Source organism: Lagenorhynchus albirostris, chromosome 19 (genome assembly GCF_949774975.1).
Source record: "Lagenorhynchus albirostris chromosome 19, mLagAlb1.1, whole genome shotgun sequence".
Taxonomy (NCBI): domain Eukaryota; kingdom Metazoa; phylum Chordata; class Mammalia; order Artiodactyla; family Delphinidae; genus Lagenorhynchus; species Lagenorhynchus albirostris.
Window position 1 is genome coordinate 16,695,220 of NC_083113.1, and position 13,379 is coordinate 16,708,598.

At 53.9% G+C, this 13,379-nt stretch overlaps 1 protein-coding gene and 1 long non-coding RNA gene across 3 annotated transcripts; one reads left to right on the forward strand and one right to left on the reverse strand.

Annotated features, from left to right (window-relative positions):
• Positions 1-76: 76 nt before the first annotated feature.
• Positions 77-13,141, forward strand: CLIP3 (CAP-Gly domain containing linker protein 3). Of its 2 annotated transcripts, XM_060130780.1 has the most exons (14): positions 80-1,275; positions 1,590-1,813; positions 4,820-4,959; positions 5,045-5,138; positions 5,326-5,487; positions 5,890-6,008; positions 6,518-6,754; positions 9,040-9,175; positions 9,315-9,443; positions 10,083-10,226; positions 10,294-10,417; positions 10,625-10,689; positions 11,070-11,142; positions 11,614-13,141. In XM_060130780.1, exons 2-14 carry the CDS (start codon positions 1,648-1,650, stop codon positions 11,666-11,668), a joined length of 1,644 nt encoding a protein of 547 aa, XP_059986763.1. In that variant the 5' UTR covers positions 80-1,275; positions 1,590-1,647; the 3' UTR covers positions 11,669-13,141. The 2 variants fall into 2 exon arrangements, with proteins under 2 accessions (XP_059986762.1, XP_059986763.1); XM_060130779.1 differs by lacking the exon at positions 11,614-13,141 and having other exon boundaries at positions 77-1,275; positions 11,070-11,272.
• On the reverse strand, positions 7,197-13,309 carry LOC132509594 (uncharacterized). Its single transcript, XR_009537068.1, has 3 exons — positions 13,245-13,309; positions 11,089-11,681; positions 7,197-9,112 (listed from the first exon to the last, which is right to left on the reverse strand). It is a non-coding gene; the product is annotated as an uncharacterized LOC132509594 (long non-coding RNA).
• Between the last annotated feature and the right edge of the window lie 70 nt (positions 13,310-13,379).

The following is a 13,379-nucleotide window of genomic DNA, read 5'->3' on the forward strand; positions in this document are numbered from 1 at the left end:
ACGTGGGCCTCTCACTGTTGTGGCCTCTCCCATTGCGGAGCACAGGCTCCAGACACGCAGGCTCAGCGGCCATGGCTCACGGGCCTAGCCACTCCGCCGCATGTGGGATCTTCCCGGACCGGGGCATGAACCCGTGTCCCCTGCATCGGCGGGCGGACTCTCAACCACTGCGCCACCAGGGAAGCCCAGATAGGTGTTAATAGGTCCCTCTGGCTGCATATTGGAGTGTTGTGGGGAGCTGCCATTGTCCAGGTGGGAGAGGATGAAGGATGGACCAGGATTAGGGCCTGGGACTGGGGTGAGGGATGAAATTCTGGAAATATCTTAATGGAGCTACTGGGCCTGCACATTAGAAGGATGAGAGGTGGAAGGCAAAGTCAGCTAGCCCTGTTCAGGCTGGGATGATTGTGGACAGTGCAGGCCACAGCCAGTCAGGTGTGACAGCCCAGCCAGGATGGTGGGGCCGGGAAGGCCTCATCCCTGGGCTGGCTCCTGGAGGCCTTTCTGGGGGGAGGAGTCCATTGGCAGATCTATCCCCTAGGCACTGCCAAAGCCATGTAGCACGGTGATTAAAAGCCCAGGCTCTATAGCCAGGCCACTGGGATTCAAGTCTTAGCTCCATTACCTGTTTGCTGTATGCCCTTGGGTAAATGGCTTAACTTCTCTGGGTCAATGCTGTGTGCGCACTATGTGATAATGACAATGACAGTGATTATAGGAGTCTCCACAAAGTCATCCCTCTGAGACATCCCTTGTCTAGGGTGGACATGGAGTAGAGGTCAGGTCTGATATGTCAGAGAGAGACAACACCCACCACTACCACACATCGAGACCCCTGCCCAAACTGGTCTGGTTTGCAGGCCTTCGCAAAGGCGCTACACAGCGGGATGGACAAAAATCCATGCGCCCGTTTTCCCATCCCTCTCTTTTTGCCCTTGTCCCTGCTTCCTCTCTCTCCTGTCTCCATGCCTCACATCCTTCTTCGTGGCCATTTCTTCTACTCCCCGTCCTCGGTGTCTATACCCTTCCCACCGCTGCCTTCAGCCTTTTCATCAATGCAAGCAGCCTCGCAGTGTCTCCGCCCCCGCGCCTGGTTGGGGGTGACAGCGCATGCGCCGTCAGCGCCCCTCCCTCTCCACCCCCATCCCCCGTCGGCGTCCGGGCCTCGTCCCCTTCTCTCTGTCTTCTTCTCCCCCATCACTTCCCCAGACACTGGCACCCCATTACTCCAGTTTCCCCGGTTTCAGCTTTGGTCTCCAGCCCCAGACACCCGAGGTAAGATGGGTAGAGGGGAGGCCCGCGGAGAAGGGGAGGGGCAAAGCATCCTGCATCCTGAGATAAACAAACCGGGGGAGGGGGCGGCCTAGACTAAGGGCCCTGACGCGGGAGGAGAAGAATGGGGGACTGGCTTGGGGGAAGTGGTAGGCGTTGGGCCCACAAACCAGCGTCCTCTGATGGGTGACTGGCGTCCCTATGATTGCCCAAAATCCAGAGCTGGGGGCGTGGGAGCCACCCGGAGCCCGGTGAGCGTCTGGGTGGCTCAGATTCCGGAGACTGGGGCACCCTCTCTAGCTGACCTCTGCCCCCAGGATTTGCCTGAAGGCCACCTCCAACTCTGCACCTGCCCACTGAGGGCCACCAAGGACCATGACTAAGACAGATCCCGCCCCGATGGCCCCGCCGCTCAGGGCGGAGGGAGAAGAGGAGGAGGAGGAGGATGAGCCTGTCCCAGAGCCCCCCAGCCCCACCCAGGAGCGCCGGCAGAAGCCTGTTGTGCACCCCTCGGCACCTGCCCCCCTCCCCAAGGACTACGGTAACCACCCTCCCCACTCAGCAATTGGCCTGGAGCCTTGGGTTGCCAGGGAGGTTTGGCTGAACTCTGCTGGTGGAGATGGTGGGAGGAATCTGGAGGATCTGAAGGTGTTCTGGAGGAGTCGTGGCCCTTGGATTCCCCCCCCTCATTAATTCATTCACCCATTGGAGAATGGAATTGGGATAATCGTAATATTTGATTCATGACACATCATTCAGTCATTTAGTCATTAAACAAGCATTTTTGGAAAGCCTGCTATGGACCTAGGAACTGGGGGCACAGCATGGAGCAAGACAGATCTAGTCTTTGCCTAAGAGAACTCACAGGCCTCAATGATAACCACACAAATAAGTATAAAAATATAAGTACATAATTACAAGACTTGATGAGAATTGTGTTTGCTAAGAACCAAATTCTGCAAGAGCTTTTTAAGATATGCTTTCCCTGAGGAAGGAACATTTGAGGGAGACTCAAGGATGAATTGAGGGTTAACAAGGGAAAAGATTAGGGGAAGGGGGTCCCAGGCAAGGTAACCGCAGGAGTAAAGGCTCTGAGGTAGGAAGATGTGGAGCTGAGAGGGTGGCCTCTTGGAGAAAAGGAAAGTGTCTACTCATTCACCAAGCACTGTTTATCCATCACTACTACTCTATGACAAGCCTTGTGCTAGGAGATGAAGATTTAATGGTGAGCAATCCAGGCATGATCCCTGCTCTCAGGAGAGAAGGCAAGACTAAGCAAGTAACAGGTATATAGATCGGATAAGTTCAGATTGGAGTGGATGCTATGAAAGAAATAAAAGATGGAGATATAATAGAGAATGGCTAGGGGGCAGCACCTGGAGACAGAGTGGTCAGGGTGGGTCTTTGACGAGGTGGCATTTAGGCTGAGACCCAGAGCATGAGGAGGAATCAGCCATAGGAGAGCTGGAGAAAGAGTGTTCCAAGCTGTAAGCAGCAAGTACAAAAACCCTGAGGCAGGACTGAGCTTGGAGCAGAAGGAAAATCTTGGTGTTGCTGTTAGGGAGTGATTGGAGCTGAGATGAGAGGTTGGCAATGGCTAGATCTGGAAGGGCCTTAAAGGCTACTGTGAGAACTTTGGATATATTCTAAGTGTGATGGCGGGGGAGAGCAGTTTGCGGGGGGGCAGGTCTGATTTATATTTTTAAAAGCTCCCTCTGGCTACTGGGTAGAGAGGGTGGAGCTCAGCCAGAATTAGATATAGGAGGAGGCTTTTAAGAGATGTTGGCTGGGAATCCCCGGCAGCTGTAAGTTCGGAAATGAGGTTCCAAGTTCAGAGAGTAGGTGTCATCAGGATAGGGCAGGAGGGGTGGCATCTGTGGACAGGTCACCCACTAGAGGTGGGTCAGAGAGGCCATAAGTTGCTCTCAGTCTGATAGAAAAATAAGAACGTTATCTGGGTGTCTAGGGCCGGGTATCCACCCTGGGACACTGGAAAATCTCCACTGGAAATGTGGCTGGATGTGGCTGGGACCTGTGGCCTGCTGGGAAGTCAGAGAGTCTAGGGTATCTGCCCCCCGCCCCCAGGAATCCTGCCCGTAGAACAAGGAGGGTTTGGTCACAGAATGTGAAGGAATCTGAAAATGTAGTCTAGGACAGAGAGAGGGCTAAGGTGGACTCCAAGAGAAACTCGTGGATTTATTAAATTTGTACATTAATTCAGCTAGACTGACAGAGCACCTCCTGCATGGATAGGGGAGTGAACAAGCCAGCCTGGAAACGTCCTAGTGAGGGGGACAAGCAAGAAAGGAAGAGAATGAGGAAGAAGAGAAAGAGAGGAAAAGAGGGAGGGAGGAAGGAGTAAACAAGTAATATTAAGTAGTGATTTTTTTCTTCTTTTTTTTCTTTTGGCCACGCCGCGTGGCATATGGGGATCTTAGTTCCCTGACCAGGGATCGAACCCAGGCCCCCTGCATAGGAAGCACAGTGTCTTAACCGCTGGACCACCAGGGAAGTCCCTAAGTAGTGATATTTTTAAAGAAATGAAAAAGGGCAAGAGATAAAGAAGGGCAGAGGTGCTGATTTAGCCAGGGTGGTCTGGGGAGGCCTCTCTGAAGCCTTAGGAAGATCTCAGGGAAGACGGGCCCAGGCAAGAAGAACAGCAAGCACAAAGCCCTGAGAGAGGAATTTGCCTGGCGAGTTGGAAGGACAGAAGGAGGTCAGTGTGGCTGGAGGGGAACGAGTGAGGGGGAGAGGGCAGAGAACAGATGAGGCCAGTTTGTTTAGGGCCTGCGGACCAGGCTGAGGATTTGGGTCTGTACTCTGAGTGTGATGGGAGCCAGGGCAGGCTTAGCCAGGGAGAGCTGTGCTGTGACTGGGGTTTTAAAAAGAGCACACAGGCTGCTTCCGGGAGACACCTTCTATGCGGTACGTCCCTGGGCTCTGTGTCATCTGGTCATTCGTTTGCTCATCCATTCAACACGCACTGGGCTCCTGCCTTGTGCCAGCCCTGTGCTGCGTGCTGACGTTACTACAGGGCAACACTCTAAAGGGGGGAGATGGAAGTTCCTCTGGGCACCCCCTGGCTGGCCACAGGTTGGATCCTGCCCATGGATCCATTTTATGTGGACTGCACAGTAACTGAAATTCGGGGAGATTTTTCTTAAAAACCGTGACTTCTGCCTTTTTAATTTTCTTTACCCTGGCGATTTGGCTAAAGCATGCCCTGACAGGGTGACATGCGCTAGAGCAGTAGCAGCCCCCTTGGGCATGCAGACTCCTTACCACTCTTGTTTCATGGGGTGGAGTTTGCTGCTATATGATCTTCCAATTTTTCAAGACACACCAGGCATCCACATTTTTATGTGAGACCTGATTTTGAAACCTCACGCTGGCCACACAGAAAATGCCTGTGGCCCATGTGCCACCAGTTTGAGACTCTGTATTAGAAGGTTTTAAAGGTCTAGAGCTCCTCTGCCTTAGGATGGAAGGAGGGGGGGGGTCAGTCCACAGTTTGCCTGGGGTGATCTTGGACCTCTCACCACCCCAGCCTTCACCTTCTTCGACCCCAACGACCCTGCCTGCCAGGAGATTCTGTTTGACCCGCAGACCACCATCCCTGAGCTGTTCGCCATTGTGCGCCAGTGGGTGCCCCAAGTCCAGCACAAGATTGATGTCATTGGCAATGAGGTGAGAGCGCTGGGGAAGCGAGGGAGGAGAGGAAGGGCTTCCTCACGTGTTTGGGTAACCCTCCCTGGTCCCCTGGTACTCCCAGATTCTGCGTCGAGGCTGCCACGTGAATGATCGTGATGGGCTGACCGACATGACACTGCTCCATTATGCGTGCAAGGCGGGGGCCCACGGAGTCGGTGAGGGTCCAAACCCCCAAACCTAACTGCCACGCCCAACACTCTCAGAACCCCGGCCCTCAGACCTCCATCCTGGACCCCACAGCCTAAGATCCCAAAGTGCAGTCCCTAAAGCCCTGGGCCTTCCCCATGCTCTGGGCCCACACTCTGGAGGAGGGAACCCAAGCTGACCTGGGCTGTCGCGCAGGGGACCCCGCGGCGGCTGTACGCCTCTCGCAGCAGCTGCTGGCACTGGGCGCAGACGTGACCCTGCGCAGCCGCTGGACCAACATGAACGCGCTTCACTACGCGGCCTATTTTGACGTGCCGGATCTCGTGCGCGTGCTACTGAAGGGTGCACGGCCCCGAGGTGAGGAGGAAGGGCCGGGCTGGGAGGGGCAGGACCTAGGCGAGGAAGGAGGGCTGGAAGCAGAAGGAGGGTACCCAGGTGTGGGGGGAGGAGACAAGTGAGAAGGCAGGGAAGGCGACTGATGGGGCCTGGCATGGGAGGCCAGGGTGGGAGGCGGGAGGCGGGCGGTGCGGGAGAAGGAGTTCAGGGGTCCAAAACGTCAGGGCCTGGCGGGAGCTGGTTGGGAGAGGGGTGGCCGAGGAGGGGCGGGGCTCTGTGTCAGAGGCTGCCGTGGGGTGGTGGGGCCTGGGGCCTGCGGGTTAAGAGATGGATGAAGAGGTGGACTTCGGAGGCTGGAAGGCAGCGGGAGGGCTGGGGTGCTGAGGGCGCTCACCCGGAACCCTCCTCTCACCCACTTCCCAGTGGTGAACTCCACGTGCAGTGACTTCAACCATGGCTCAGCCCTGCACATCGCTGCCTCCAACCTGTGCCTGGGCGCGGCCAAATGTTTGCTGGAACACGGTGCCAACCCGGCGCTTCGGGTACTGCCACCCTGGCCCAGTCCTGTTACCTTCCTTCTCCTTCCTCCCCAACCGCTTTCTGGCCAGCAGGCCTCTGCAGAGGATGGGAGCGGGGGAGGGGGCGGGGCAGGACCACTTGAGTTTCTTGAAACTCTCATTCCCCATTGACCCAGTTGGATCCTTAACCCGGTACCACAGGAGCCCATTTTCAGTGTTTGTCCTTCACATGGCCCCATTCCGGGCTTGGGGTCTTGGCCCTGAGGGCATGACCTACAGTACTGAAGTGGGACCTTCATTCCCTATTGGCTCCATACTTGACATCTCCAGCCTGAGGTCTCAGAGGTGGACTTCCCTGGGGATCGTGGGCTGTACCTTAATGCCCCACCCCTTCCTCTTTCCAAGTTGGCCCAGGGTATGACCTACTCCCACCTCTGCCTCACCTCGACCCGGGGTCTCTGGGGGCATGGGCTCAGTGGGAGTGCAGCCTATGCCGCTGAGTCTTTGCTCCCTCTCTTCCTGTTGGCCCCCAGAACCGAAAGGGACAGGTGCCAGCGGAGGTGGTCCCAGACCCCATGGACATGTCCCTGGACAAGGCAGAGGCGGCGCTGGTGGCCAAGGAGCTGCGGACGCTACTGGAGGAGGCTGTGCCGCTCTCCTGCGCCCTCCCCAAGGTTACGCTACCCAACTATGACAACGTCCCAGGCAATCTCATGCTCAGTGCACTGGGCCTGCGCCTGGGAGACCGCGTGCTACTGGATGGCCAGAAGGTCAGGGACTGGAGCAGGGAAGGGTGGGCAGGACTCAGCCCTCATCCCTCAGAGCTGGGTCTTTGGGCAGAGTGCAGACTCTCCCCTTTGCCTGCCCACCCTCCCAGTCATGCACACAGTATTCATTTTGTCTAACAGTTGTTCTGTGAGTGCCTCCTTTGTGCCCCACCCAAGCTGAGCTCTCAGTCCAAGGGGGAAGACAGATCCATCTCCTGACAGTGACAGCCCAGAGCTGTCATGGCTCACGAGGAAGCACATGCAGAGTGATCAGCGCAACTCTGCCCCATTTGGGTCCCCCTGGGCCTTGTGGTTCCCATCCAGGGGCCACTTGTGTTCCCAGAGTGGTCAATACTTTGCTCACTTGAAGATGCTGAGGAATGAGCCAGGAGAAGAAAGGGAGAAGGGGGCCCTAGGGAGGGGGAGCAGGTATAAGGTCCCAGAGGACAGAGAGATCTTTATTCATTCAATCATTCCAAGTTTGATTCATTTACCTGGTGTCCCTCAGGCTCCATGCTGGACCCAGCCTGTCCTTGGGGATGAAGGCCTGTGTTAGCCCCAGACCTGCTCTCATAGAACTCCATTTCTATTGAGGAAGAGACAGTCAATAAAGTATATCCATAGTTAAGATAATTTCCAGTAGCAACAAAGGCTTTGAAAACCATTAAATGCTTGCATTTAATAAATTGGCCCTAGCTGAGGGCCGAGGTGGTTTTAGCTAAGGTCTTCTGAGAAGGCTTCTCTGAGGAGGAGATATCTGAGCTGAGAGGGGAAGGAGCTCACCTTGCAAAAATATGGAGACAGAGGAGACCGCAGGTACAAAGTCCCAGAGGAGGGGAGGGGTAGTGTGACTGGAGGGGAGTTATCTAGGGAGGGTGAAGTGGCGATGTTAGCAGGGGCTGGATCTCACCAGACCTGCAGGCCACTGGAGTGAATTTGAATTTTGTTTCTTTGTACAGTGAGAAGCCATAAAAGTCACATTTTGTTTCGTAATCAAGAGTTTTGCATGCATCAGCCCCACCTGGAAAGTTTCTGTACATGATTTAATCAAATCAGTGTGACAATTTTGAGAGCAGGATGGGTTGATTCTCTCCATTTTACAATATAGAAGACTGTAAGAAGCCCAAGAGGTGAAACTCTTTGTCTGAAGACATGTAATAACAATCTCTGCCTGTAGAGAAGCAGCATAGCACAGTGGTTATGAACTCAGGCTCAGGGATTTGCTCAGGCAAACCTCAGCTTTGCCACTTACCAGCTGCGGGCCCAGTGATTTCACCTCTCTGGGCATCAGCTTCTTCATCTGTAAAATGGAGCTGATAGTACCCACTTGAGGGGGGTTGTTTGAGGTTTATTTTATTTGATTTTATTTTTTTAAATGAATTTGTATTGGCATATAGTTGATTTACAATGTTGTGTTAGTTTCTGCTGAACAGCAAAGTGAATCAGTTATGTATATATCCACTCTCTTTTAAGATTATTTTCGAGGTTTAAATTAGTTAAAATGTGTAAAGCCCTTAGAATAGGGCTTGGCTCTGTGTGCCAGGCACTGTTCTGATCCCCACGCCAGCTCTCCAAAGTAGGCACTATTATTTAGCCCATTTTATAGATGAGGAACTGAGGCTTGGAGTAGTGAAGAAGCCTCACACAAATGATAATAACCACACTCGCTGCAGCTAAGCAACTTCACATATATTAAAAGTGTTTCCACCGGATAACCAGCCTCTGAGGTGGACTGTTATCCCCATTTTCCAAATGAAACTGAGGCCCCGTGAGGTCCCTTTACCAAAGTTACAGGATAATAACAGGCAACACTTACTGATCCCTTACTCAGCACCAGGCCCTGTTCTGAGGGCTTTTGTGTCTCTATAGCATTCATGTCCAGTAGACCTTTTTGTGAGATTGGAAATGTTCTATGTCTGTGTAGTCCAGTGAACTAGCCATGAGCCACATGTGGATATTAAGCATTTGAAATGTGGCTAGTGTGATTGGAGAAATGATATTTTAATTTAATTTTAGTTAATTTAAATTGTCACGTGTGGCTAGTGGCCGTTTACTGCGTCGGACAGCGCAGCTCTGTAACCATCCTGTAAGGTGGGTGAGATTTCTGTTCCCATTTCGCAGATGAGGACATCGAGGCACAGTTAAGTTATACAACCAGTGAATGGTGATGTCCAAGCTGAGATTTAAGCCTGGGGCTCCCTCATCCATCCCACCATGCTACCTGTGTGCCGGTGATCTTATCGGCCTCTCAAGGTGCACCCAAGCCATATCCTCCCTTGTTTCCTCAGACGGGCACACTGCGGTTCTGCGGGACCACGGAGTTCGCCAGCGGCCAGTGGGTGGGCGTGGAACTGGATGAACCTGAGGGCAAGAATGATGGCAGTGTTGGGGGTGTCCGGTACTTCATCTGCCCTCCCAAGCAGGGTCAGTCCCACTGGGGCCCAGAAGGTGATGGTGGGGTCCACTCAGTAGTTCTGCTGCTGAGTGCTGGGGTTGGGAGGTGATGAGGGGGGTCAGAGGGCAGAGGCTTGGACAACTCCCAGCCCAGGCTCTGTCCCCCCAGGTCTCTTTGCCTCTGTGTCCAAGATCTCCAAGGCAGTGGATGCACCTCCCTCATCTGTCACCTCCACACCGCGGACTCCCCGGATGGACTTCTCCCGTGTCACAGGCAAAGGCCGCAGGGAACACAAAGGTCAGAGGGGGAGCCCTAGGGGTGACGAGAGCCATTCTTGAGGATATTCTGTGGATAGCCCAGCTTCTGTGACTCAGTTTCTCCTCAGGCTCAAACTCCCATTTTAGAGGATGACCTCTGAGTTCCTGACTTTTGTGCCTCAGTTTCTCCTTTGTCTCAGTACTGGTCCCACCCAGTTCTTGCAAGGACCTGTGTGTTCCCTGCCCCCTATGACTTAGTTTCCCCTTAGACCCAAAGGTTTTCTCCCAGTTTTAGGGAAGAATCTATGGGGTTCCTGGCTTTAGTGACTTGATTTATCCTTAGACCTAACTCCCCCCTTCATTTTAAAAGGACAGTTTCTGGGTTTCTGACTTCTGAGACTCAGTTTTTCCCTTGGCCCAAATATCTTCAACTTTGAGAAAGAGTTTTGAGGTTCTGTAGGTTCTTGACTTAGTTGTCCCTCAGGCCCAAAGCCCCCACCCCCATTCTCTGGCAGCTGGGATTGTTTCCTTTCAAGCCCACCCCCCAACCCCATTTCAGGGAAAGGCTCGTCTCATTTGAACCAGGATAGTTTCTACCTTTTGGCTTTCTGGGTGACACGGGGCCCCCAGGGCTGGCATCTGGAGGCCTCATCCTCACCCCTTGTCCCCTTCCCGCCAGGTAAGAAGAAGCCCTCATCATCCCCATCTCTGGGCAGCCTGCAGCAGCGTGAAGGAGCTAAGGCTGAGGTTGGAGACCAAGTGCTCGTCGCAGGCCAGAAGCAAGGGATCGTGCGTTTCTATGGGAAGACAGACTTTGCCCCAGGTGAGGATAGCTATCTGGGCTGGGGGCAGGCAGGGCCTTGAGGCATCCTGACACTCTCCTGTTGCAGGTTACTGGTACGGCATAGAGCTAGACCAGCCCACCGGCAAACATGATGGCTCTGTCTTTGGTGTCCGGTACTTCACCTGCCCCCCACGGCATGGAGTCTTTGCACCAGCATCTCGAATTCAGAGGTGAGCCCAAACTGTGGTCACAACTCAGGGCACCACCCAGAATCCTGATCCCCTGCTTGGATGTCTCCTTCTCTTGGACCAGGAGGACAGTGTGGATATCCACCCCCACACCCTAGCTCTTTCGTTGTAGGCCCCCCGGGGCTCCGCTCCTGGTCAGACCCTGGCCTCTTGTGGCTCTGACTCCTCCCACTCCTCGTGTCTCCCCAGGATTGGTGGATCCACTGACCCCCCTGGGGATAATGTTGGAGCCAAAAAAGTACATCAAGTGACAAGTGAGTTGGGGGCTGGCTGTGGGAGGAGTGTGGATTTGGGGATAGGAAGAAAGGTCTTGGGTCCTCAGGTATATGCTAGTGACAGAATCTCCAGCATTTAATTGGGGACACAGGGTCCAGGAAAATGATGAGACAGGATCCCAAAAAGGATGGGCGCTATAGGGATGGGGATGTTAACGACAAGGCTCTGAGCAGGCACCGGGGACATGGGTAGGTCTTGGAGGACACAGGGAATATTATTGACAAGAGGTCTAGATGGCTATTGGGAATGTAGGATATTGGGGACGTGGATAAATATTAATGAAAAAGAGTCTGGGTAGATATTGAGGACAGAGGTGGGTCTATCATCCCCTCACCTGAGACCTTGCCCTTCCCTTCAGTGACGCAGCCCAAACGCACCTTCACAACAGTCCGGACCCCAAAGGACATCGCATCAGAGAACTCCATCTCCAGGTACGTAGCAACCCTTGGTCCCCCTCTCCTGTGGGATATTCAGGGAGAGGCATCCACCAGGCCATTGGACACAGGGAGTCTGGAGTTCTGGGTTGGGGGTGGAAATAGAAGTTAGGAAAACATACGACTAGTTAGCTTACCCAGAAGAGTCTTTAGGGAGTGAGGCCCCATAGTGAATTCTGGTGACTTCAACTTTTATATATATATATATATTTGGCTGCGCCGGGCCTGGGCCCCCTGTGTTGTGAGCACAGAGGCTTAACCACTGGACCGCCAGGGAAATCCCTGGTGACTTCAACTTTTAAGGGGCAGGTAAAAGAGACAGAACACCTTCGGCTCCACGGGAGCCTGAGAGGGCACAGCTGGAATCCAGAAAGGCCAAATCCCAGACACTCGGGGAAGAGCTGGGTGGTGATGGATCCAGATGCTCCCGCATGCTGCACCAGCGTGTGACACAGTTCTCTTCCCCAGGTTGCTCTTCTGTTGCTGGTTTCCCTGGATGCTGAGGGCGGAGATGCAGTCTTAGAGGCTCTGGACATCTGAGAGAGACACAGAGCCTCCTCTAGCATCTCCTGATACAAGGAGCCCCCGAGTCACCCTGAGATAGAGATTCCCAGTAACACATCCAGAATAGAGACCCCCATTAGCCAGCCCTCGATCACTGAGGCCCCATTATTAACAGATTCCCTGATAACCCCCCAAATACAGACCCTATGTTACCCAGAAAGAGATTCCCTAAGTGTAGTACCTTCAGGCTAGTCCCAACCCCTCAGAGGAGACCCCCCAATAACAGATTTCCACATCACCCCAAATGACGGTGACTTTCTCTACATAATGCTCCACAGCAGAACATTCCTGAGTCACTAGTCACTGGATCAGAACCCTTCCCTGTTAACAAAGGCCCCCCCCCATCAAGTCCCCTTGAAAGAAACACCTCCAAAGCAAGAGTAACAAACCCACATTTAATATCAGTCCCCTCAAGATGTTGTGACCCCCGTGGTCACCCCAAACCCCCTATACTGCAATCAGAGACTCCCTCCATTAACGAACCCCCCTGCTCTTACCCCTCAAGAAGAGACCCACATTAACCAGCCCACTGTCACCCCCAATTTACAGATACCAAAACAGTACTGGAAGTGCTAATTACAGGACCCCCAAGTCTTCCTATCCTCTGCACCCTCAAGAAACCCCCAGTGCCTTGTACAAAGCCCACCCCATGCAGCCCACAGCACCTGTGCTGGCCAGGCTCCCAGAAAATTCTCTATTTTTAAAGTAATTATTTCCCCCTTTGGGGGGGCCCCAAAATTTGGAGGTCCCATTCTGGGACTCTGAGGATCCAAACCCCAGAGTACATGTCCTAAACTCCCCTGTGCCCGCAAGTCCTAGAGCCCCTAGGAGACCCCAAAGCCCTAACTCCCAGGATCCCCAAATCATGGAATCCCCAAATCCCCAGGGAATCCCAAATTAAAAAAATCCAATCCCAACCCCCCAGGAAACCTCAATCATGGAGGTTCCTGTGCCTGGGATGGAGGAGATATGCATCCTGGGCCCCCAGGGCACCTCAAGCCCTATTCACAGGCACCAGAAACCCCAAACAGGAATTCTCATCCCTGGAAACCAGAGGACTTCAATGCCCTGAGTCCACGGATCTCAAGACACCCAAATTCCAAGAGCCCCAGCCCCAAGGGAACCCCAAATCCTCAAGCCTCCATCTCATACATGAGGGGCATCAAGGCCTTGAGGGGATCCCAAATCCTGGAGTCCCCATTTCAATCTACATTCTGGTCACAGGTCCAAAACACCAAATCTAAGTTACTGGCCCTGAAGGACCTCAGAGCACCCTGGCCAGACTAACAGCCCGACGGAGACCCTGAAGGCCCAGGGGTCCAGGGCAGACCTGGGGCCCTGAAAACCAAGGACAGCTCACGACTGCCCCTTCACTGCATGTCCCCAAACTCAGCATGACCCCTACCCCCTTCAATAAAGACGTTTCTACGGCTCTCTGTGTCGGGTCGGTGTTTAGGGAGTTACGGCCCTGCCTCCGTACCCTTGCTGGGTACAGCAGTCTCGCGTCCCTGCGGCTTTATATAGGATGGCCTAACCTGCGGGGAGTCCTTCCAACCATCGCGTTTTTCCTGTGCCGCCACGGCTGCCCCTCCTTTCTGGGCTCTCCGCAGCGTGGACAGGTTCGATTCTGGAGCTCTGATTGGTCGATGCCAGACGAAGACCCGTCTCTG

Bases quoted from the DNA above. Each gene is read 5' to 3' on its own strand.
- CLIP3 (XM_060130779.1), top strand. From the start codon at position 1,648: ATGACTAAGACAGATCCCGCCCCGATGGCCCCGCCGCTCAGGGCGGAG. The intron at 5,139-5,325 runs GTGAGGGTCCAA...GCTGTCGCGCAG, and splicing joins GGCGGGGGCCCACGGAGTCG to GGGACCCCGCGGCGGCTGTA. The intron at 6,009-6,517 runs GTACTGCCACCC...GTTGGCCCCCAG, and splicing joins GTGCCAACCCGGCGCTTCGG to AACCGAAAGGGACAGGTGCC.